The sequence below is a fragment of the Pholis gunnellus genome (genome assembly GCF_910591455.1).
Source record: "Pholis gunnellus genome assembly, chromosome: 2".
NCBI lineage: Eukaryota > Metazoa > Chordata > Actinopteri > Perciformes > Pholidae > Pholis > Pholis gunnellus.
In genome coordinates, this window is record NC_136536.1 from 5,045,959 (window position 1) to 5,070,494 (window position 24,536).

At 44.7% G+C, this 24,536-nt stretch overlaps 1 protein-coding gene across 1 annotated transcript in view; it reads right to left on the reverse strand.

Annotated features, from left to right (window-relative positions):
- LOC306713214 (cadherin-4-like) overlaps window positions 1-24,536 on the reverse strand; it is a gene marked incomplete at both ends in the record, with an annotated part of 215,435 nt that overhangs the window by 58,713 nt on the left and 132,186 nt on the right. The window contains one exon of the mRNA XM_079182862.1: window positions 5,131-5,357. Within this exon, the coding sequence (XP_079038988.1) occupies window positions 5,131-5,357 (227 nt within the window). The remainder of the gene's footprint in view (window positions 1-5,130; window positions 5,358-24,536) is intronic.

The following is a 24,536-nucleotide window of genomic DNA, read 5'->3' on the forward strand; positions in this document are numbered from 1 at the left end:
CTGGCATATGGTGCGTATGCGTTTGTGTGGGTGGGTAGGGGTGTGGGGGGGGGGGGGGGCCATGGGCTAAGTTGTCATGTTTGGTTTCATCAACCAGGCGCTACATTTCAGACATCATGTACTGTGCGATCCAGGGCACTTTCAGAAGTAAAAGTGCAGAAGGAGCAGGGGCGTAAATACAGGCAGTGTGGTTGCACTACTGGAGGGAGAGGGCCCCCCAACAACGTGTTGTGCAGAGCGCGAGCCCTTCCAAATGATTCAGAAAAGACCCCCCGAAAACATGCCCGTGTTCAAAGAAGAATTGAATCAATTAAAAAATGGTTTCGTTTGCCGCACCCTTGAAAAGGCAAAACCCATCTCTATCATGGGTTTCATTTTCTTTTAGTAAAGTCGTAGCAATCTATAAAAAAAATATGTTTGTTCTAGATAAACTATATCAATAATACTATTCATTTAAATTCATTATTCCATTTTATTTTTTACATATACAGATATGCAACAATGACATATGGGCAACACGTATGTTGATGTCGTCCGATGTCAAATTGGATGGTGTGACGAGATGCTACGATATACTTTATAGCCAATCCCGAAAGCTTTCTCTTTGACCTCTCTACTTTTGCAACAAAGTAGCCGAAGTAACTCATTTGACTGTACAATCCACCACATTCTTGGTAAAACATTTATATGCATGGTGTGCATGTGCGTTTCATAACTTGTTACTGGGGCCCGTCAAAATGTGATGCATTGAGGGCCTTCCTAACTACCTTATGGCACTGAGAGGGAGAGGCGGTTACAGATAAATGAGTGTGATATCAAGATGATAGGAAAACAGGATTTGCTGCTCTGTCTGCGCATTAGGTGTGGACGACTCTTGATTCTACCAGCTACAACATTTTGACTCTCGAATTGTTGTAATTTGAAATATTCACTTTTTTTTGGCCACTTGGGTGCAGCAGAAATGAGCTGACGTATTATTACCTTTTAAGGAGATAGGTTTAATAATGTCATCTTTTTACTTGTTGGGCAGACACGAAGCCACCCGAGCATTCATTCGGTCATGTTTATGTGCCCCGCCCCCCCCCCCCCCCCCTCCAATGAATGTAAACTAAGCATTCATTCTCCTTTTAGCTCTGCTTGGGTCGCCACAAAGTCCTAAAGGAAATATCTGGCCCTTTAGTACCAAAATGCTCCACTATGTTCAACCAGCTAGTCGCTGTTCTGTTTGATACCGGGCAATGGGCCACGTAGCGTATAGTGGGTTTATAGGAGACAACAGCTGCCTGCATCTGGAAACAATGCGAATTAGAGCCGTGAGGCTGAACCAAAACAGTAAAGTTGTGGCCTGTATAACCAAAAAAGATGCTTCAGATCAAGGTGATAATTCTCCGTGGGTCACTACAAGAGCCACCTTTCACATACACCTCGTCATTTGATACATTGTGAATGTAGAAATATTGACTATAGTGGCTTTAAATTCATTTACTGTAATAAACTGGTGTAGAAATTAAATGAAAAGTTGACCAAAAAAAAACTTGACAGAAGGTCTTTGGCGTTTGTTTTGTCATCTACTAATTCTAGGGTCAAGAACGAACTTTCAATCTCAATGTTTAACTTAACAGCTTACAGAAAATGGTTGATGTTGAATTATGATTAATCAGAGTTGAGTATGGCTGTTATGTGAACTCATAACAGAATACAGCATGTTCAAAAGCTTTCTGTCTCCAACTATTAGTTGAGCAGCAGCTCCTCTTCTGGCCACTAGGGGAGCCAAAACCCCTGAAACAGACACAAACTAGACTCTCAACCTGTGCAGCTTGCTCTCATGCTCACGGCCCAGAAAGCACCAACTCTCCCCCCTGCTCCTCCTCTTGTACACAGGTCACCGTATTCTATGTTCGCTGTACTGTGTGACAAGTTCACTGGAACACGCACATGATCCTTTGCATTCAGTCCATATTCAGGGGGGCCATCGTCTGCCAAGCGCAACATGCCTGTGTGCACAAACAGGGTTTGTCAGCAGAGTGGGATGAAACAGATGTGAGCTGGGTCTGGGCAAATGTATTCTTTTTCTTCAGCGAGAGGAAGGCTTAGTGGCGTTGACTGCAGGGGATGGTTGCCCCATATCCCACCAGTGCAGCATGGGGAGGCAGAGGTGGGGCGAGATATGTTTGGGATGGAACGAGGGGGCGGGGGGGTTTGACAGAAACAGATGTGGCTACCCCATCCCCTCCCCTTGCCTAAATAAGTCATGCTCCAAATCCTTTTATCTACACGTTCTAACAGGTACTAGTGAGTTCCCAGAGGAGAGATGTAGAATGAAAAAGACAGAGGGAGGAGAAAAAAAAACAAAAAAAGACTGAAAAAGAGACAAAGATGGAGAAAGGGCTGTGCCCATCACTGCTGCAAAAGGCTTAAGTGGGCTTTTTCTCTAGCCATGGCGTAATTCTGATCAAACCCTGCGGCTCTGATTCACTCGTTGCTATTCACACTCACACAGTGAGAGAGAAAGTACAGGAAGGTGATGAAATTGATTTTAAAAAAACAGGTCAAGCGGAGATGTCGGCGCACTTATTCAAACTATTATGGAAGATGGAGGAGAAGGCACAGAAGCAAACCGTCAGAAGTTTTCACGACAGCTTCACGGATCCTAGAGACGTGAATGTGCGATTTCCCTCGATCCAGCAGATGAAATCTATAGGCTCCAATCACGAGACACGTTATGCTCCAAACAAAGACACAACCACACACCGTGCACGGCAATTAAAATCATATGCAACACATTTGCATAATTCACACTTGATTCGACATAATATCTCTCTCACAAAATAAAAAAAAAAAGCACAAACAACATTCATGCGCGCACACACATGACACACACTAACGCTATGTGAACAGGAGTCACTGAGTGTGAAATGGATGCGGGGCCCCCCCCAGCCCTGGTGCCTTAGCCAGCTGGCGGTGGTCCCAGCTCTTCCCCCCCCCTCCATGCCACTGCCTCCCCAAAACCCTGCGCGCTTTGATATCAGCCAGCCCCTGGCTACCCAGACATCTGGAAGTTATTATTCAACAGAGCGCGCCACAAAGGGCCATTTCCATAATGAAACATCACATTTTGTTTCAGCGCCCTGCTTTCTTGCTCGCGCTCGTATCCGTGTTTGTTGGAACGCGTGGCGTATTCCTGACCTCTGGCCCCGTCTCGCTCTCTTATCTGTTCGTCTCTCTCTCTCTCTGTTCGCGACTCCTCAGGCTCTTCGTATTAGTTGACTCACTGGACTTTGAACAGATGATCATTTGACCGTTAACACGTTGTTTCATGCTGGAGCTCAGTCGCACCACACTAACCAGTGAATCATCTGGAGTGGCTACAAAAGCATGAGAACGAAGGCCAACCTATTCAGAGCCACAGCGACATACTGGTACATCCTTTGTTGGTCAATGTTCCACTCCGCCTCCCTTGTTTGTCTCCGTGATTGTATTACTGACTGTGAGCCATCATTTCTTTTTTTTTCTGGCCATGCACACAAGACCCAGCTGAAAGCTTCTGGTTTTGAATAGTTTGAAAAGCCAGCTCTCAAAATACTACTATACTTAAAAAAGTTAAGCTATTAGAAAAGTCAGACTGGTTCAGTCATTTAAACTAACTGGCGTCAGAAGGGTTTTTTCGTTGATTTGATTTTCATCTTCTGCTTACAGTACACACACACACACACACACACACACACACACACACACACACACACACACACACACACACACACACACACACACATCTAAAGTTCAAAGTTTATTATGAATTATGATTAACTCATCATCTAAAGATCACCGTTTACATATCTGACTCATGTGTGTGAGAGTGTTTAGCACTGCAATAAAGTGCAAATGCAAATCAAAGTTTAATTAAGTCCCAAAATTTGCATCTTACTGTGAATGTATTCCCCCCCCCCGTAATGACAGGGGCAGCAAAAAACACTCTACAAACACAACACTGACAAATCGCCTACTTTAAAGTTGATGCGGTTAACTTGGTACCAAACGGTTACCTATTCATACATCCGGGCACATACGGAGGAACATCAGCATGCATCTGGAGTCGTGTTTGAGGCCACTTGATGAATGGAAGTCCAACATTCACTCTCCGTCACGCTGCGTTTTATACTCCACCACCTCCTGAGTAATATATCTGTCTTCAGCTGCCACACGCTCCACTACGTTCACCAGCTCGTCGCCAACTTTTTCTGGGTTGCTGGTGCTGCCCAGGTAGTGCATAATGGGTTTTTAAGAGCTTTTTTCACTGATCGGCACGATGAGAGCAGTGAGACCGAATCGAAACAATGAGCAGAAAAGAAGCATTACGGCTCTGTAGAACTGAGGAGAACTGCAGTGTTGACACTGTAATTCTGTGAGCCGTCAATAAAATCCGTCATCATGAACAAATTGATTTTACCTGCTTCGAGTGTTAATGGTGTCAATTACTTTTACAAACAGCTTTGGGGTGCTACAGAATTTGAGCACGTTTCTATGGCCAGAAAGTTCCTGAAAAAATAGGTTTGCCTCCTGAGACTTAGTGGATCCTTGTCAGCCATTATGTTTTGTGCACGATGCATTCGCCTCAGCTGGCCCACCTCCTGCACTGTGTCAGTGAACATGGGCCCATTATCAAGTGTGTTTTTTTGCCACCTAATCTGATATTTGACCATCACATTTGGCCTCGTGGTTCTGTAAACACGTGGCCGGTTGAGCTCAGGCTGCCCAGTCCTCGCCTGACCTCTGACAGCTTTTAAATGGAGGTGGAAGAGTCGGGGACCCCTGGGGTATCCAAGGCACAGGATGTTTTCCAATAACAGCTTATGGCTGAGGGGAATCATACTCTCCCCCTGTGGCAGTGTGATTCTATCACTTTGAGCCATGTGCCACTGCTACTTGTTTTGCTCCCTTCTCTCTCTCTCTCGCTCTCTCTCTCACTCTCGCTCTAAAACCCCAAGGAGTTTTGACCTGATTCTTGGCTGTTGCCATCCCCAGACCACTGGAGAAAATGTGATAGGAAGAAGAAACTCTGGCATGATAATTGAAATTTGAAGCATGATATTTGCCTGTCTGTGGCTTGTGCTCAGTAGGAGTAAAACTCACCTCATTTCCATTTTGCAGAAGTGATGGTGGGTCAATTAGGGCCAGTTGGACCACGGTCTGCCAGACATGTGTGCTTGGACCGCTCGCTGTCAGTTTAAACTGGACCGGCTCGTCCAGGCTGGCTCCCTCTCCCTGGGCAAAGATGGACCCATCTGTCCGCACGCTGAAGATTGGGTCACTGCTCTGGAATACCACGGCTTCATTCCCCACGCAGTCGTCGAACTTCACTGTAGACAAGAGAATTGCAAAGATTTATTATACTATTCATTAAAGGGTGTATTTTCTCGTCATGTCGTGGTTGAATCAAACACACAGCACACACATCTCAGTACAGGAAGTACATAGTAGAGGTCCTAAAAGTGAAGCCAATGCAGAAATGTAAGGCCAGCAGGGGGCGACTCCTCTGGTTGCAAAAATAAAGTCTGATTGTATAGAAGTCTATGAGAAAATGACTCTGCTTCCCACTTGATTTATTACCTCAGTAAACATTGTAAACATGAGTTTATGGTCTCAATCTTCAATCTTCAATACAGCATGATGTTCATTTAGTAGATGATGGTCCCGTTTAGAGTACAATAGACCATAAAGCAGGGTACGCTTCAGGGCGTGGCTACCCAAGGGTATATTTATAGTAGTGTATTGGCGCCAATGTTAATTCAATGTGAGTGTTTTTTAACACAAGACACATTTCTGGGGTGGCATTCTGAATCACTTGCAAGAGCCCGTCCTTCACTTAACACATTGGAGGTGTAACTGCACTGGCGGCACCGTCTATATGTTACGCCGCCGGATAGAAAGATTGTATCACTGTGCCTTGTTCGAAGCTGGTAAATCTCCCCATTGGTCTCTTTTAGTTATAGGTCAAAACATCACGAGCCAAAGACTCTTGAGGATCGTTCTCTCCAGTTGCATGTAGAAAATAACCCACATGCGATGGTGAGGTGTGCTGCTATTGTAGAGGGGTCTTGAACTTGAAATTTGAAATTTGTTGTAGATATGTCGAGTCATTAACTGCTACAATTACAGAGAATAAGACCAGTGGTCATAGTATAAGTAAAACTGGTTACTTTAAAAGAAATACATAGCACAAAGAAAAATAAATGATATACATAGGGAGAAACCTACACAAGCAATCATTCAAATTATCTGCTTCATTAGCATAAACAGTACATTTATATCCATGAATAGAACAAACACAAGCTGTACTCTTCTGTCAGGAAATATTGATTTAACTGTAACTGAGTGACAAAACACTGTGCTTTTAGCTTTTAATCTGAAGGCCAAATTGCTGTTTTTCTAGTCTTTCTCCGGTTATCTCTGGCAGCCAAACTCCGCTCTCAGCCATGAGGTCACTATGATTGCCGTCCCGTCCTCTTCTTTCTGAACTTTGTGTTTACACTGAGATGAGATATACTGGAGACATATGAAAACCACAAACACTCTATGCAGCACTTGTCACATCACTATCTCGCTGTGAAATATATATTTAGGCCGGGGAATCTTCTAAAGAGGGCTTGTAAATGTGCTCGACCAATAACAGCTCTGCAGGGATTTGTCTTCCTACACATAGAAGGGATGGCTTATGTGTGAGTATCTGTCAAGTCTGGTCACTTTTGTTTATAGAACCATAAAAACACATTCAAATTTGACCTAGAAAGGATATTTCCATTAACACAACATATGACACCAAATAATAAAAACCCTTTTGACTATTTGTGTGAACAACCAGACGAACCATACCGTACAGAAACACAGAAAACTAAAAAAAAATACTTTCAAACTGAAAAAGAAATGAACCAAAATAGCAATTTGTGAGAGATGGGACTGAAAGAAACTAAGCCTCAATCATCAGAGCATCATTGCACTAAACACATCGGAAACACTGGTTAATATGCAGCAAATAAGCTTGAAATGTAAAATAGTCATCATCCACTTCCTTCACAGCGGAATATTAAGTACACTAAAGTATATTCTATATTCTAGTATATTGTATATTCTAACAAGACAGAACAAAGGCGGAAGTAATCAGAGGGTCGCCAAGATGAGAAAGAGTCTTGTGTTCACCTGGGGAGACTTTTTCTACCACATAAGATGGTACTTTATTGTATCAGCTGAGTGTGGAGCTTTTAGCCCTCTTGTGTTCGATCTCTTTCGGGACTCTCACACAGTTCATGAGAAGACGAGAAGATGAGTCACAGACCAGTGTAACCTATATTGGCCTCCCGTCCTCATCTCCTTCCTCCCTCGCGGCGCCCGCAGCCTTTCCTCTCGGGGATTACGACGTCTAGACGGCATGTCGTAGGAAAACCCTGAGCCGAAGGCCGTAGCTCACTGTCGCATCTCCTCTTCCCACGTCTCGACGACAGCTGAAACATGGCTTTCGTTACGGAAAGTAAACCGTGAGTAAATCCGGCTTTTTGTTTTTGTCTGGCCTTTAATACGCCTGTGATCAAGTCAGGGCGCCACTCTGGGAAAGCTAGATGTCCAGACAGCCACTCAGAGCTGAGTCAGAGGGGACGGCTCTTCAACAACACTGAGTGGAGCAGGTGCTGCCCAAGTGAGGAGACGGGGCATGCAAGATGGATTACATCAATCCAAAAAGACAGAAAAGCCTTCCGCTGTTCATCAAATTGTTTCTCTCTTTGTGTAGCTGAACATCTCTACCCCAAACAAACCACTGAAAAAGTCTGCTTGCTGTTTTCTGTTTGTCTTATTCTCCTTCCTTTTTGTCTAATCCTATCTCATTTCTTTCATTGTAGATTCTGATTAGATTTAAAGGTTTTGGGGGGGGGGGGAACACGCCAGTTGGCAAACATGTCTGTACAAATAGAGTGTTGGAAGACTGCCTGATTATAGTAACAATAAGAAAATCAAAAATCAAACCCAAAGCATGCTTCATTGTATTTCCAAGTCTTCAAATCTGCAAAAAGTGGGGAAAAAACAACAACAAGCAGCAGGTGGTTTGTTGTCCCTTGGCTCACTCGGCCTCCAGTTTTTGTCTTGTGTGTCTCTGCACGATATGCACGGAGCTACCAGAGCAGCAGTGTATCATGGCTGGTAAAAGGTTCATTATTGTCGTTTCTTTTCTTTTTTTTTCAAAAACAATCATGTTCGTTTTGAATATTACAATAGAAGCCCGAGGGAATATCATTGTTTAAGAACACAATCTTCAGCACAAAAGGTGGTATGGAGCTGCAGCGATTAGGACCTCATGGCGATGGGGTCCTGGGTTTGAATGTGTGTGTGTGTGTGTGTGTGTGTGTGTGTGAGTGGTTGTGTGTGTCTATATGTGACAGCCCCGACGATAAACTGGCGACCTGCCCAGGGCGTCCATTTACATCGAAGATAATACAACAAAGTCTGTATCCCATTTCATTTCTTAATTCTTTCTGCTTAGAGGCACTGATGGTGCAGGCCAGAAAGTAGTGCGCTGTCTAAGGGGCTGTTCACGTGCCGTGTTTAGGGGCGCTCTCAAAGCCAATGTAGACGCAGAAGGCATGCGTTTCAAAGCGACTATATTTGAGGGCGTGGCGGCTGCGCCCCCGAGATAAAAATTGGTTTTGGAATGTCATGTGACCAGGAAATACCAATCATCACAGCAGGCAGATGTCTTTTCCTTCTTCCAGAAGCATCAGTCGTCGGTAAATATGTCCCACGGACCCTTCTTTCCGTCCAAAGACGTCACAACATCCGGTTGAAAGGTCAGACAAACTGAGGACAAATGGAGCAGTAGAGCTACTGTGAGGGGTTTACTGTGCTGGAAATCCATGTATCTTTGTTTTGACTTTGTTTAGTTTAGTCGGCGAGGCTTACTGCTAAATCGCCGCAACTTCATCAACCGTCGTGGCCATCGCAGCGCACAGGTATTAGTTGCTTAGTAATGACCTCTCATGCGCCTTGGATAAAAAGGACGAAGAGGCGCAGCTGGCATTTTTAGATACAAGATGTAAGCGGCCCCTTAATCCATGATCTCTGTTTTGGTGATTTAATATGCCACTCACTATTTGTTTATCGGTAAAAAAAAAATATTTCAGTGAAAATCGGTAAAATTGGCTCAAAATTGATTCAGCCAATAAATGAGGCAAGCAGTAGCGTACACTATAGCGGTATAATCGGTCCCCGTGTGTGTTTATGTAGGCATTTATTCTCTATGATTGCCTGCATGTCTCAACAACGACAGGCTGAACTAACTGCACCAATACCCACACACAAATGGAGTGACAGGCTGCGCAAAGAGTACCCAGAGGGTCTCGTTCTTGCACCAATTAAAGAAAAAGAAAAAGACAGTGCCAATTTTACCCCTCAATCAACACAAACACACACACACACACATCCAATAGCTCCTCTTTCACTCAGTTGGGTCGATACTGCTATAAGAGAGATTATAAAATCGGCCAACAACAGAGCAATGAAGCCCAGCGGCACAGTGCTGCACATTAACAAGTTGTCTAAAGCAGTGGGCCCAGGTTGAACATTGATCTGGCAAATAACACAGACACCCCAGCGTGCCAAGTAGCCAGCCCAGCACTTCTCCACTGTCTGGTCAATGTGAGCAGTCACACCCCAGAAATGTAACAAATGCTGCTGTTGCCATGCTATGTGCGTTCCCAGACGAGGGAGGAACACACATCCCATGATTTCTTTATCACCATCATTGCTTGGAAGGCGGTGAAATGGTGCTTCAAGTGTTGCTTGGATGACATCGCACCCCACAAAACCGCATTTTTCACATTTCCAATTAAAATGTCCCTTCCCCCTCCAACAAGACAAGGACAAGGAGAGCGACGCTGAAAAGAGTTGTGACCTTCCTGCCGCGTTCGCTGGACAACCTGACAGGAAGTAGGTGACAAGTGTTGAAAGGGACGGCAGAAGGGGATACAGTCAGGGGAGAGAGAGAGAGAGAGAAAGCTGAGGAGTGACGGTAAGAAGGTGAGAGGAGAGGGGGGAGAAAGAAGGGCAGAGAGGGAGAGAGACTGATGAAAGTATGGATAGTGTGTGCAGGGGGGCAATCAGAGAGACAGCGAAATGAATGAAAGACCATTAAAGGAGGAGAAAGGGAAGAGGTGAAAGACGCTCATAGGCAGATTGCGGTTGCTAAAGTGGCGATCTCCAGAGGCGGCACAGTTTATAGCTGTAGGTTTAAATTGTTCAAAGTACGGTGCATGAAATGCATCAGATGTCATCCTGCCCCACAAAAGAGTAAAGAAACCACTCTCGCCCCGTCCTGACATCTGCTACAATCAGGCCCATTGAGGACAAGAGAGCAGGAAGTAGAAAGAGGAGGATGAGGATGATGATGAGGAGGAGCAGAGAGGGATGAGAGGTGTGGAGGTGGCGGCTGGGGAGGGCAGCGGATGGGGGTTGGGGAGGGGGGGGGGGGCCTGGCACTGGGATCCTGGCTCAGTGATCTGGCTCTCTCTCACACGGCCACATTGCAATGGATGGGATGCTCAGATGCCTGTTTAAACAGGTTAATTGGGCTGGCCTCCCGAGAGAGATGGGGACAGATGGATAGATGGATAGAACGGGAGGGGGGAGAAAGAGAGAGCGACAAAGGGAGAGCGAATGGAAACGGGGCAGGATGAAGCGGCGGATGGCGAGAGACGAGTATGGCTGCTGATCAGAAGCACCGCAGGGAGTGTGCAGTCTAATCAGAGTAGAGCGGAGCTCCACAGTGGGCCGGGCCCTCAGTGACGGGCTAAACAGAGCCAGGTCCACTGTTCGCCACTGATAGACTATGAAGGAAGACAAACTTGTGAGGGGAGGGTGTTTAAAGCAATGTTAAAATCCCATCAGGGAGCTGGTTCATTGAAGCCAGTCACGGGGAGGGGCTCGTCCCTCCGATCCTTTCATACAGAACGCTTGATGGCAGTGACCAGCTCACATTACACACACACACACACAGACACAAAGTGAGGGGGAACATGCGCTGGACACGGAGACGCTTCAAACTCTGCGTGACCGTCCCACAAATAGAGGGCGGAGACAGCACATCAAACCAAAAATTATGTGTTCTAAAATCCTTTTCATCCAAAGAAACAGAGGTTGTATAAAGTACAAATATATTAAGTATGACTCAAAACTAAAAAAGGTACTTATTAGTCAAATATGCATCAAAGGAAAGCTATTACAACAGTTCAACTTTTCAAACCAGCTCGCCGACTGTTTTATGCTTTTAGTACATTTTACGTCCGTCCATACGCAGAGGGAAATTGAATGAACTGCTTGAGAACAAAGAAAGAAAATGAAAAGAAAATAATGAGGTGATAGTTTTTTACTTTTATTGGTTCCCACAGAGATAAATGTGACGGCTAATATTAAGCACAGCTTCACATTGTTTGCTGTTTTACTGCTCCAGTGGGGAAAGAGACTGAAAGAGACGTTGTTTTGGTTTGGAAGGAGAGAGTTAAATGTTCGTTGGGAATGGAAATGAGAAAAAAAAAAAGTGCTATCTCATTAACTTTTAAAAATAATGCTTTCATTCTGGGCACGAATAGGTTCTTGTTTTGAATTTCTATTATGTAACAACTTTGTTATTTCCTAGATTTGCCCGGCCTTGCTTATACAGCAGCAGCGCTCTACTGCAGAGGACTGTGTTCCATGATGTGAATGCAGAAGTGTCTGTGTCCTGGATATGGACCGCCTGTGGTGTCTGTGGTTAAATTAAGCAGCTTTACTCTGAGCTTTGTTTGGGTGAACACCGGTACACTTTACTCCACTGCTTCACTTTCTCTGGGTGGAAAATCCAAAAACGCCCACATGAAATATTAGGCTGCACATAGAACTCGGCAACTTTTTACCCCCAAAACACCTCTCTTGGTTGTTCTAGAAAATTCTATCTGTTTTTTCTCGTTCCATATTACATTTTAAACGAATGAATGAGAGAAAGCTCAGAAACAGGGAAAGGCTTGAGGCAAACCCAAGGCTACTTAAAGCAGTATGTGTGTTGTGCATGGACAGCATGTTGCTTTCTTTATACATCTTTTTGTATATATATATATATATATATATATATATTCAGGCTGACTTGTTTTTGAACTCTTAGTGAAGTATCAAATGAGTTGCAGTGCAACTAAAGGCACTTGAAATGTTGTTAGGCACTTTACAGAAAAACATTTTTTCTATTAAAATATCCACACCACACAATTTATGTAAAACAAATGAATGTGCCTACCTGAGCAGCTAGATTGGCTCTGCTCAGAGCCGAGGCACTGTTGGAAGGCTAATCAAGGGGCTGCTGCTGCAACTCTGGCTGAACGGTCTTGGAAGGGGGTCGCCTAGTGCTAACAGGATGGCTGATCTCAGAGCTGCTGGAGGCTTGGCATGCACACAGTTGGCTGGTAACGGACTTAATTATTTTTTGTCTGTACACCTACTTTGAGCTCAGCTTTTAGATTTGTGTGTCAGTTGTCCAAACTTTCTGCTCCGTGAAAACTGAGAAATCAACACCGGTACTCAGTTTATGGGAGCGGTTAGGCTGAAAAGGATGTTAGTCATCTGTTTTTTGACATTTCCTCGGGGCTCCTGGAAGGCGGCAGATTCAGTGGGTGGGGTTTTTCCAAATCTTCACTAGAGTAGGAAGGATGGAGCTTTTCTTTGGACTTCAAACCCAAATGAAACAGCAGAGAGCCCCGCAGCATCCGGTCCTGCACCACCAACTAAGATTTTTATTGCCAACTAATGCTTCTCTGTAATTGTTGTGCATGTCACAAAATAAAGAACTTTAACTAAATTGTGTAGTCTACAAGCTAAGGAAAATATACAGTAGTTCATAATTGAGCAAAGAATCTTTGTATACATTAAGGGCTGGGAAATATATCAATGCGTTTCTATAAACTGTTAGCGCTGTTAGCACCGTTCACAACAAGCTGAGGCACAACCATGATATTCACATTCATACACATATTCGCAGAGACCAAACACAACGGCCACAGAGACATTGTTTTTGGCTGCTCAGCGTCTCTCTAATGACTGATTAGTATTCCTCTAAACAAGCACAGAGGTGCTTGATTGGCCTTCATCAATTCTCAGCCATCTCTCCCAGCCAGGCGAACGGTAATGTTGCCTGAGTTGATATCAGGTCTCCAAACAAATCACAGTGTGTTACTTCCTGTATGACTCAGACAATGCCTTCAAATGCCCATGACCATGAAACAAGTAATACTTGTGACTCATCAAAAGTGACTCATCGAACCAACATGAAAAATGTCAGTTTGCCAACTATTCCAAGTGTCTTACATGAACACATCCATCCCAATAGGTGCAAGATTTCCTCTATCATGATGTAGCTACGCTTTCAGCTTAATCAACAGCAAATCCACTATTATTTGCTTCATTTAGTATTTTATTTTATGAATTAAAACTCCATACCTTTCTTCTTCGGCATTGTGTGTTTATTGTGAGAAATGAAATAATGGAGGATAGAAAAAGAGCAGTAAGAAAGAGGAAGAATGAGAAAACGAGAGCAAATCATGTTTTTTGGCAATTAGGGCTGGCTTTAGTGGTGATTAGGAGAGAGAGAGAGAGAGAGAGAGAAAAGTGGAGAGAGGTAGAGAGAGAGAGAGAGGTGGGGAGAGAGAGAGGGGGAGAGAGAGGGATCAGGCAGAATAAAGCCTCTCCCAGGTAGAGAAAAGCCCCTTTGTAGAAAAAAGAAGTAGAGGAAATAAAAGCAGTATGAAAGTAAGCACAAACTTCCCCAACTGTTTTTACAGCAGTGGTCTGTGCAGTTTAGTTGCTATATGGAGCACACACACACACACACACACACACACGCACACGCACACGCACACGCACACACACACACACACACACACAGTTAACACAGTCAAAGGGTATTTACCCAGCAAACCACAGCTCATATCCCTACGCTCCTCGCATTCACTCTCAGCAGTCATTTGGCCTTTTACCCTGCCTCTCTCCCTGCCTCTCTCCCTGCCTCTCTCCCTGCCTCTCTCTGCCTCTCCCTGCCTCTCTCCCTGCCTCTCTCTCTGCCTCTCTCTCTGCCTCTCTCCCTGCCTCTCTCCCTCCCTCTCTCTCTGCCTCTCCCCCTGCCTCTCTCCCTCCCTCTCTCTCTGCCTCTCCCCCTGCCTCTCTCCCTGCCTCTCTCCCTGCCTCTCTCTCTGCCTCTCTCCCTGCCTCTCTCCCTGCCTCTCTCCCTGCCTCTCTCCCTGCCTCTCTCCCTGCCTCTCTCCCTGCCTCTCTCTCTGCCTCTCTTTCCCTGCCTCTCTCCCTGCTCTCTGCCTCTCTCTCTGCCTCTCTCTCCCTGCCTCTCTCCCTGCCTCTCTCTCTCTCTCTGCTTCTCTCTCTGCGGCTATAGGGGGAAAAAAACGTCTAAAAAAAGTCTAAAATGTTCTGGGGGTTGCGGTTCAAAGACTTTTCTGGATCGATACAAATCCAATGACAGATTTGAAACATACAGTAGATCTCAGACCTTGGCCCAGATTTTGTATCATTACTACAGCTATTCCGCAACGAGAGATCCGATACAGTCTGACCAGAACTAGTGCAGCAGACTGAGGTCAGCATGTGCATGTTTGCGTAACGCGCTCTGGCGTCTGCAGGACTGCTTGTGGTTCTTGAGGTATGAGAGATGATGTCGGAGGTGGTGTTGATATAGGCTGGAGAAAGACTGAGGAGGGGGTGACAGTGCACAGTTTACTCTGAGAGGGATTGCTGCCGTCAGCAATTTGCATCAAGTCAGGCTCTGCAGGACTTGGGTTTGCGTCCATGCATTCTAATTTTGCTAACCTTATTCCACCCCTTTTGTCTGCTCAGTCCACCCGCAAGAGCCAACGAGACTCAGGTGCCATTTGTTTTCGGACAGCAATCTCAAGGTCAGTGCATCTACGTGTGTGTTTGTGTGTGTGTGTGTGCTTTCCTCTCCAATGGTTATATCTATTAATCTCTTCAGGAAAAGCTCCCAGTCATCACCCAGTCCCTATCCACTACACACCAACAACTGCATGGCTTTATAGTCCATGTCAGGCAGGGAAACATGAGGAAAAATAAAGATACTGTGGTATAAAAAAAGGCAGCTTTGTACAGGCCGTCACAAACAAAGGCTTCAACTTTGCCTTTATTTCACTGTTTGCCTGCAAGCATCACATATGCGTGTTGTAAAGAAAAATAAATCATTTTCATATTGTTTTCTCTTGCTTCCCCAAGGAAGCAAACAGCACAAAATTGCTTTCCCCAACTGCTGGAGGAAATACAGGCGGTATTTCTCAAATCTAATCAACATCTCTCCATCAAAACTTTAAGAAAAGGTTCTGTTTTTCCAATTGTAGGGGTCAGAGCATAAAGCAGAGAATTCCCTCTGGCCTTTAAACCGTGGAAAAACATACATGCAATTACACAATGTGTATGGAGGACAAGGAACATGTTTTTCCAGCAGTGAGAGGTTATATCGCTTCTTTTTCCCCTTGAAAGATAGCCATCAGGCTGTGATCCCTGAAATCCTGAGGCTGATGGTGGCCTACGAAGGCTGAACCATGCAATTAGAGGGTCTGAAGTTTCTGTGAGATAGGAACTGAGTGGAAAGTTCAACAAACGGCCAAATCAATGACATGACTCCAAGAACGAGTAAGAACACTAGAAATACAATAGAGCAGCAATTATCAAGTGATCGTCGAACTGTAACACCAAGAAGAAAATGATGCAGAGACTTTTTTAACACATTACCCTTCGTATTGATTTCCCAGCTTTTAAGTTGGAACTGGATCAAATATTACTTTTTCAAAAAAGATGACAGCCCCCGTTTTATCCACTTAAACTTCAAAAGTTCATGAATAATACTTGATATAGCTCGTAAACTCATGAAAAATGAGCCGATATCTGTCACTGCTAATGACCCAAGATACTGTCTGTTGCTATTCTTACTTGACAAAACATGGAGACTACGTTAGCCATAACGTCACATGACTGCCGACAGTTCAGTCAAAGATTCAGTCTGGAGACGCTAGCCCCAAGCAGAGATGAGGACACTGATACGATATCGATATCGGATGTCGGGCAGATACCGACTCAAATGGCTGGATGGGTACTGCTGACAATGGGGCCCATCATTTCGATTCAATACTATGTTAATATACTACTTATGTTATATACGTATGTTTTGACCAATTTGTTTAAAAGGTTTACATTCAAATTGTAATTCCTGTTCATTTTAAAGATTTGTTTACCAAGTTGCTCGTGCACAATGTATCATTTTAATAATAAACAACATTTAATATACATATATAAATGTACATACACATATATACATGTATAAATATACATATATATGCATACACATAAATAATTATACATACATATACAAATATACATGCATATACTGTATACATACATACACATATACAGTATACATACATATATGCATATATACATATACATACATACATACAAATATATGTATGTATATACATTAAAACGTATTCAAGAAATACAACCGGGGAGGCTCGACTGTCTTCACTGGTGTCCATGAATCGAGAAGGACTTCTTACTGGAACTAAGACGCAGGGATGTACTGAACAACCGTGAGATTAAACTCTTTGTAATCAAAGAAAGGAGGATGGACTTTGTCTTTAAGTGAACAGCAGCTTTGGTAAGTGAACTGCGTTTGTTTTTACATCTGCAGTAGCTTTAATATGATTGTTTATATATTATCATTTGTACAACTTGTTTTTATGAATATGGATTTTTGTTTGGTTTTATATGTGATGGGAACTATTGTTACGTCCAATGTTGCGCTGGGGACACACGTAGTCGGTGCACAGCAACAAGAAGACACGTGACGCGGCAGAAGTCTATATACTCCGCGCAAAGTGTTAAAGTTAAGTTTAAGTTAAAGTGTTTAAGTGATTTACTTTGAAGATTCATGTGTTTTCAAGTGGACTCATTTTCCCTCTCGGTGTTGACAGACGAATAAATCCGTCACTAACAAGAACTAAGGAGTCGTGTATTTTCTGGAGGGAGTGACAGTAGCGTTACTACTGTGTTAATGTGTCTATGGTGTCGTTTTTATGATATGGTTAATATTGTTCCCTCTGATGTGAATACTATTTGAATGGCCCGTGCTCTTCAGTGTGCGGTGGAATGCGTGTTTTAGCTCCGCAGTTTTTGTAATGCATTGTCCGTTAATGACGCAGCATCCCGTCATGCGCATGTTTCATGTATCTGCAGTCAGCTTCATTTTTACACAAAACAAATAATAACCGTAGCTGTGGCATCATAATGAGGTTATTAGGAGGTGGTTCAGCTGCAGGACAGCAGCGAAGGCCCAGGTATAAAATGCACGCCCACCACTGATGTATATATACACTGCTTGAAGCAGTTTATCAGATTTCAGGTAATTCTCCAAGGCCACAATAGGCTTTATACAACTTTTTTTTCACATAAGCAGTTATCCTCCCCGAGACCTGCAAAAACACACTTGGATGAGTAAAATCGGTGGAGTTGACTTACATTTTTATATCTCTTATTGTAGTAAAATACTGTGATTCAACACATGACAGAGGTAAAAACCAGCGTGTGTGGGTAAATCCTGGAGTACATAGAGGAATGTGTGTTATAAACCTGCAAGCTAGAGTATAGTGTCATCGAGCAAGCTAAAGGAGAAACATTAGTCACTGATGATTACTAACAACATCTTCCTGAGGGCATCTGTGTCATTATGTGTGTGAGAACATGATGTTTTTCTATTATGTAGCAGCCCTGAACCTTCTTGTGGGCTGAATGAGCGCTCCTCTACAGAGACGTGACAGATGGGTGTTAAAACTGTCAGCTAAATGTGTCTTAGGGCTTATAGGCAATAACAGGGCATAGCCCTCAGGATGGTAGAGCTGAGCGGTTTTAGTATGTTTGTGTGTCCACATGAATGCATTTCTCACACACACACACACACACACACACACACACACACAGGTTGAACCGTCCAAATATCTCTCCTGTGGGTGAAAGTGTGAAATACAGGAACGCTTTGCTGCAACTGTTGATAAGGTGCACACCGATATGACGGGCCTGTCAGGTAACACCTATACACTGGCAAACACCCGTAAAGCCTCTCTCAAAGACACCTACACACACACACACACACACACACACACACACACACACACACACACACACACACACACACACACACACAGCATGGGGAGAGAATCACAGGAGCCAGGGGCTGAAGGAGGCTGGCAGAGAAGGGCTCCCAGAGGTACAAACAAAGACAGCAGCCTAACAGCCCACCCTCTCCACTACCCCCCCCCCCCCCCCCCCCCCCCCCCCCCCCCCACCCCCACCCCACCCCACCCCAAAAAAAAAATCCTTGAGTACACACAAACAAACACATATGCTTTGCAAACAAATGCACATGTATCATTTGTCAGACTGTCGGATGCGGCAGTAACTTTCATTGCAGCTAATTGTTGTGCAATCTAGCAGGAGAAGGCCCTGGAGCGCTAATCGGAGAGGCCATGCGGTGTGTGTGTGTGTGTGTGTGTACGTGAGGGCGTTCATGATTGGAGGGCAAGTGTGTGTTGGTGCGAGGGATATACGCATAAATAAGCACATGTGCATCAGTGTGAGTTTAGCGTGTGTGTGTGTGTGGTCTGCTCATGGTATGGTTTGTGTGTACAAGGGGAAATAAATTAGCAGTGCGAGCAGGTTGCTCTGACAAGTCCTGTTAATGAGAACATCCTCCAGAGCCTTTTGGGCCGGGGAGAGAAACCAGAGGCCGTGATCATCTGTTCAGCCTGGAAGACGGCATGGAGGGAGGGAGGATGCAAAAAGCCTGCACAATTAGACCAGACCATCTGCAGGAGAGGTGCTAATGTCTAGATGGAACTATGAGAGGTGGAATAGGGAAGAGGAGAAATAACTTTCGCTGTAGAAAGAGACGACCCAGAGGAAATGAAGTAAAGTTTTGCGTAGACGGCTGAACTGAAACGAGATTTAGTATTTAGTCCAGACATCTGCGCACTATGCGCTCATAATATTGAAATATCTTACGGCACTTATAAGTCAGAAAGCCCCGAGGCAAAACATGCTTCAGTGATGTACGGCATTGTAGCAATGTCAAAAATTGCCAAAGGCGTGTTGTCCCCGTAGGATGAGTGACAGCTCCATTTGAGCGAAACAGAGTCAAAAGCCATAATGTTGCATTGAAAGTCTGGGATGTGAAAGAATACAATACTTCGAACATTACAGTGTCCGGTGATTTATGTACTGTTTGCGATGTCTATGAATATCTGTGTGTGCTGCACACTATTTTGAGTGAGAGAGATGTATGTGTGGTCCAACATGTGTGCATAGTGTGTGTGTGTGCGCACACACTCGAGATAAGTTGCCAATTTGGCCAGAGTTGACTCATCTGCACCTGGCTTAGTGAGGCGACGCCAACTGGCTTCCCGTGAGTTTGTAAAATCACAAACCAAGTAGAGGGGTTTAGAAATGCATGAGGCGCTTCGCCGTGTAGCATTACCATGATTCATCTTCACAAAACTGCGAAAGCTTGTGATAATCGCTTTAGCTAATCCTCGCACGCTTCAGGCAAACAAGCATGGGGAGAGTGAAGGGGGGTGGTTCTCTAACCCTGGGGAGGGGTGGCACTGAACCGGGTGATGGTGCCGGTGTGGGTGAAGAAAAATGGTCAGAGTGGGAGTTCTCTGTATGTACCGTGTGTGCATGCCACCTATAGTCCTCACAAGTACATCCAATCTGTGTTAAATCACAAGCATGGAAACTGTCCAACTGAAATGAAACATGCATTCAAGATGTGAAGTGGAAGAAATCAAAAGGAAATTCTGCCACTAGGTGCAACCAGTTACCAAGTGTTTCTTGGACAGAATTAATTGTGCGTTTGTAAATGTGTGCAGCCAAAAAGCATACCGTCTATGTGTTATATTCACTACTTATTGTATTAATGGAGCCTCCTAGCAAAAGTGTTTCACGTGACTGTACTTGTAAAACAGGAGTGACAACAAACATATTGAATCTGTTTGCATAGCTTCATCGTCTTGGCTCAATCTATGCATGCTAGCATCTGTATCCAGGCACATTCATCATTATCCATCACCCCTTTGACACGCGGGCTGCCTCTCATTCTCAGCTCTGCCTGGTTGCAAAGCCTCACCTGTGCTGCTTCTATTCCTAGACGTCGGATGCCTCCAGTAGAGCGAAATCACAAAAGGCTTACATCCAGACTGACACTTTCCTGGGATATGGCCTATAGACATGGCCACAGGATCACCTCATTAGCATCAGAGGGTGCTCTGCTCCCTGACAAGTGAGACTTCACTGCACTGCTCTCATGAAATAATGAGCAAATATAACCTCTAATGGCTAAATATAGGTAACCGTGGCTTCAAGAGACGCGGCGCAGAAACCATACACTGCGAGAGGTGTCTCGGGCCCTCTCGAAGTTTTTCGTTGCCGTGTGGGCGTGAAGGAGTGCACAAAGTAAACAAAAGACTTTAAGGGGAGGAAGTGATAGTTGAACAGTGTTTGATGAGCGCTCTTAGCCTGTAGCTATATAGCGCATTAGGCACAGATGAGCCCCAGCCAGCTCCCACACTGTTAATGCGGAACACATTACAACGGCACAATGAGTTATGATTGCTATTAAACAGCAAATGATTCAGACTTCACCGCTGGATTTAGAGGGCTGCGCCTGCTGTGCCCCGTCCTCTCTCGTTCCTGTCCACGCTTACTCCACTGACACTCCGGCGACACGGCGCTAGACTCGCCCGAGCCGAGCGTGTCCACTCGCATTTGGAGAGTGTTTTTCCGCTTTTTGTGAGCGTACACAGAGTACAGTACCTTTTCCCTTTCATGTCTCTGCTTATGCACATATTTGCGTCACTCTGATCGGAAGGAACCTTGAGCTGTGAAGTGCATGATTGCATTGACTGAGTGAAACACAAACACACTACATTAGTTTGAAAGACTATTGCATCTCGCAGAGCTCCATCGGTCTTTCTTTTCAACCGAGGTGAGCTCAGCGTCCTTTCTCTCTTGAAACATCCCAATTCCTTTTCTCTCTGCGCTTCTTTCAGTGCTATAGCGGGAAATAATGGCATCGTGCATTTTGGTAAACCATGAGGGAGCAGTAGACGGGGAACTAGTGGGGAGAGCGAAGGAGAAGAAGTGGGGAAGGACAGAATAACGGACGAAGAGACCTCTCTTTCCAGTGGACTCTCTTTCCTCGCCCACATGATCCATCTCTCCCTCTGGGGCTGCAAGGCTAGCTGTGAAATGAATGAGAGGCAGAGCGTGGGCAGACGTTAACGCTAAGATAATGACGCCGCTTTGTCAGCCCTGGCCTAAAGCTCCATCTCTTGGCACATGGAAGAGGAGGGAGACGCCAGGACGGTATGATGGAAGAGAGGCTCTGTGGATGCAAGCTAACAGTATTGAGCCTGCGTTTCTCAAATCTCCGGTCGTCTGCCGTGGACAGGACTAGAAGAGCATTTGATACGTTGAGGCGTTTGATTACTGCAAACACGGCTAACAGGCTAAGAGAGCTCTCACACTCTGTCAAGAGTGTCAGTGGTCAGAAACCTCATCCGCTTCTCTCCATCCACGACGCAGCTCGGCAAAGCTGTGAGCAATTATGGTGAAGGGAAACGTTTCCCCCTTAGAACAGGAACCGAGAGGTATTTGAGCTACGAGGGAATTCTGTTTTAATATGTGAACTCGAGTGAACTGGCCTTGACCGCTGTGGGGGGAAATAAGGAAGAGACCTGTACTTGGTTATTAGGCTGCGATTCAAACTGTGAAAAGTTAACCAAATGAAACCATCAAAGCAAGGATTGGTACTAATTACCACTGCTGTTTAACATCAGACAAACAAACAAACAAACACGCTGCACAGGCTAAATGTGTTCTCCACGGGTTAGACTGAGCCTCATTTATTTTAAGTCCTGCTGGAACTTGATTTGTGGCTGCGAACGCCCGCGCTGTGCATCAGATACACGGCAGATGCTTATTTACGATTAAACCAGTAAAGACAACACTTAGTGGTACAGTCACGCAACCGGGAGGAGCGGGGTACCACAAAAACCGATAGGCTGGGAGAAAAATCATAAAGTGCAAAGCTTTGAAAGCAGATAATTAGATCTGTGACAACGGAGCACAATAACAGTGTCAGCGGGGATGGAAAAGCCTGCATTGCATGAGACAACAGCACAATGCGCCTGTCTGAACAGTTCTAATATATATCCCATTCACCGGCTGAGTCATATTTCGCATAACGTGAGCTGCTAATATGAGTAACGATGCCCGAGATGGAGAAAAGTTTATCGTTCAATAAATCAGTTTTTTTTGGCAAATCTCTCCCCGAGTCATTTGGTGTGCTCCCTCTGTCACAGCCGATCACTGACTGAACAACAGCACAGTAAGAGACAAAAGTCCCGTCAGTGCCTCATTAGGCCGCTCATTAGGAAGCTGGCTCTATATTCAAACATTCTCCATGCCTGACCATTTGAGTCAAGGCGAAGTCGTCTCTCTTGCTCTCGCTTGCTGAGGGCTCAAGGTCAGTAGGATACGTCGTCATTATTAGTTCCGTTACATTGTCTCCGACTGGTCTGGACCCAGCGACCCGACCCCGGGGTCAGACAGCCTGAGGCCCCCTAATGTCTGCGCGTCTAGCCTCCCCCCCTCTTTCTAACGTACAACTTTGCATCGTCTTGATGCTGTGAATCACTAGCTTTCATTAGGTTACATGACCCTTGCCTGAGGGCTCCTGCCAGTACAATTCAGACTGAACCACGCAGTTCGATCATTCAACTGCCAGCATTTGTTTTGCCTTCATGGAACTACAGTAAAACAAGCTTCAGAATTCGTACGACGGTTTAAAAAAAATGAAGAGAGGAAAATGATTTCAGACTGCAAACATTACATCACTTTGAAGACATGTTGATAACTGTCAATCACAGGTGCATCAGGTCTGACAGTGTTTATGTCTGGTGGGTTGGATCTGCGCTCCCGAGTGTTCCAGTGTTGGCTGCGGTCAATGAAGGACATGTGGAGGTGGCGCCGCTGTCTGCTTCTGCCAGAACAAGTTTTTCCCCCTAGTGTTTGGCACCCACCTGCCTGGCAGCCAAGTGGAGTCTGCATACAAACTTCCCTCCACATCTCTCTCCAAAAAAAAAACAACCATATTCCTCTGGAGACACTTTCACTCTAAACGGTATAAATATAGCCTCTTGCTCCAACCATGATTTGTTTAATTTCTTCACTCACCCTTTATGTCTTTCTCTGGCAGATTTCTAAAGTGGTCTGCCTTAATAAAACACCGTTTGTGTCTTTGTGTGTGTATCTTTTCTTGTTGCTAATGCATAAGATCAGCTTCAGTGGTCCTTAGCACTGATTCTGAGCACCATTGTTCCAAAAATATAACCTGTCATTAAGTGCATGATGGTGGCTGGTGTCAGTGGCGAACTGAGGATTTCTGAGGGTTCAGGGGCAAAAAAAAAAAAAGGACAGCCTTTATGGCATGGCGTCACATTTCGTCCATTTAAGTGCAGGGCACTTCATCATGTTTTCTCCACTGGAGGGGCACCCCAATGGGATCTTCATAGTGTTTTCTCCACTGGGAGGTCACCCTGTGGGGTACCTTTTGGGGGTACTAGACAAGGGGGTACTACCCTGAGTAGTGCTGGTGGTGGCATTGAACAACTCTTATTGAATTGCTCAATTCTGTGCTGTATCTGCGAAGCCTGTAGAATATGAGTCGCATCATTTCTATACTCATCAAAACATTAAATTACCCCTGCTGCCCTCTATGAAAACATTTCCACTTATGCGTAATGCTTAATTCCCCATTCAATTTGTCACCTGCCTGTTTACAGAGAAAGAAAGACAACAAACACTGAAACTAATTCTTTGCAAATCAGTATCGATTGGACATTGGGAAAGGACACGCGCCTTCCAATGAGGTGAATAAAAAGTAATCAAAGAGGTATGTTTGTTTGGTTCCCTCCATTTCCCTGCCTAAATATGTCCGGCAGGTTTAAATCTAAATGTGACATCGAGGGAGGAAGATGAACAGTGATGTTGTTTGGAAGAGAGCATATAGGATAGATAGAAAACTGGGGATGAAGAAAAACATAAATCTTAAGAATCATCAACTTGGTCCATATCATCGCCGATAGGTCCAGTGGACACTTTGGCTATCTGGGGGAAACAAGTTGCAAGGTGAGGAAAAAACAGCAGGAGGGAGGAGTGGAACAGGAGGTGCGGATGCAATTAAGAGGCAGGGTCACAGGTGAGGGAGGACTGTGGGTGATTAATGCCCAACACTACAGACATTTCTCTTTTCATAGGTTTTTCTTCTTCTTTCTGTCCGCTGTTGTATTTGTATTTCTGTAGTTCTTCTGTTGCAGTGCATTGGACTAAAAAGTGAGGTTTTTCAT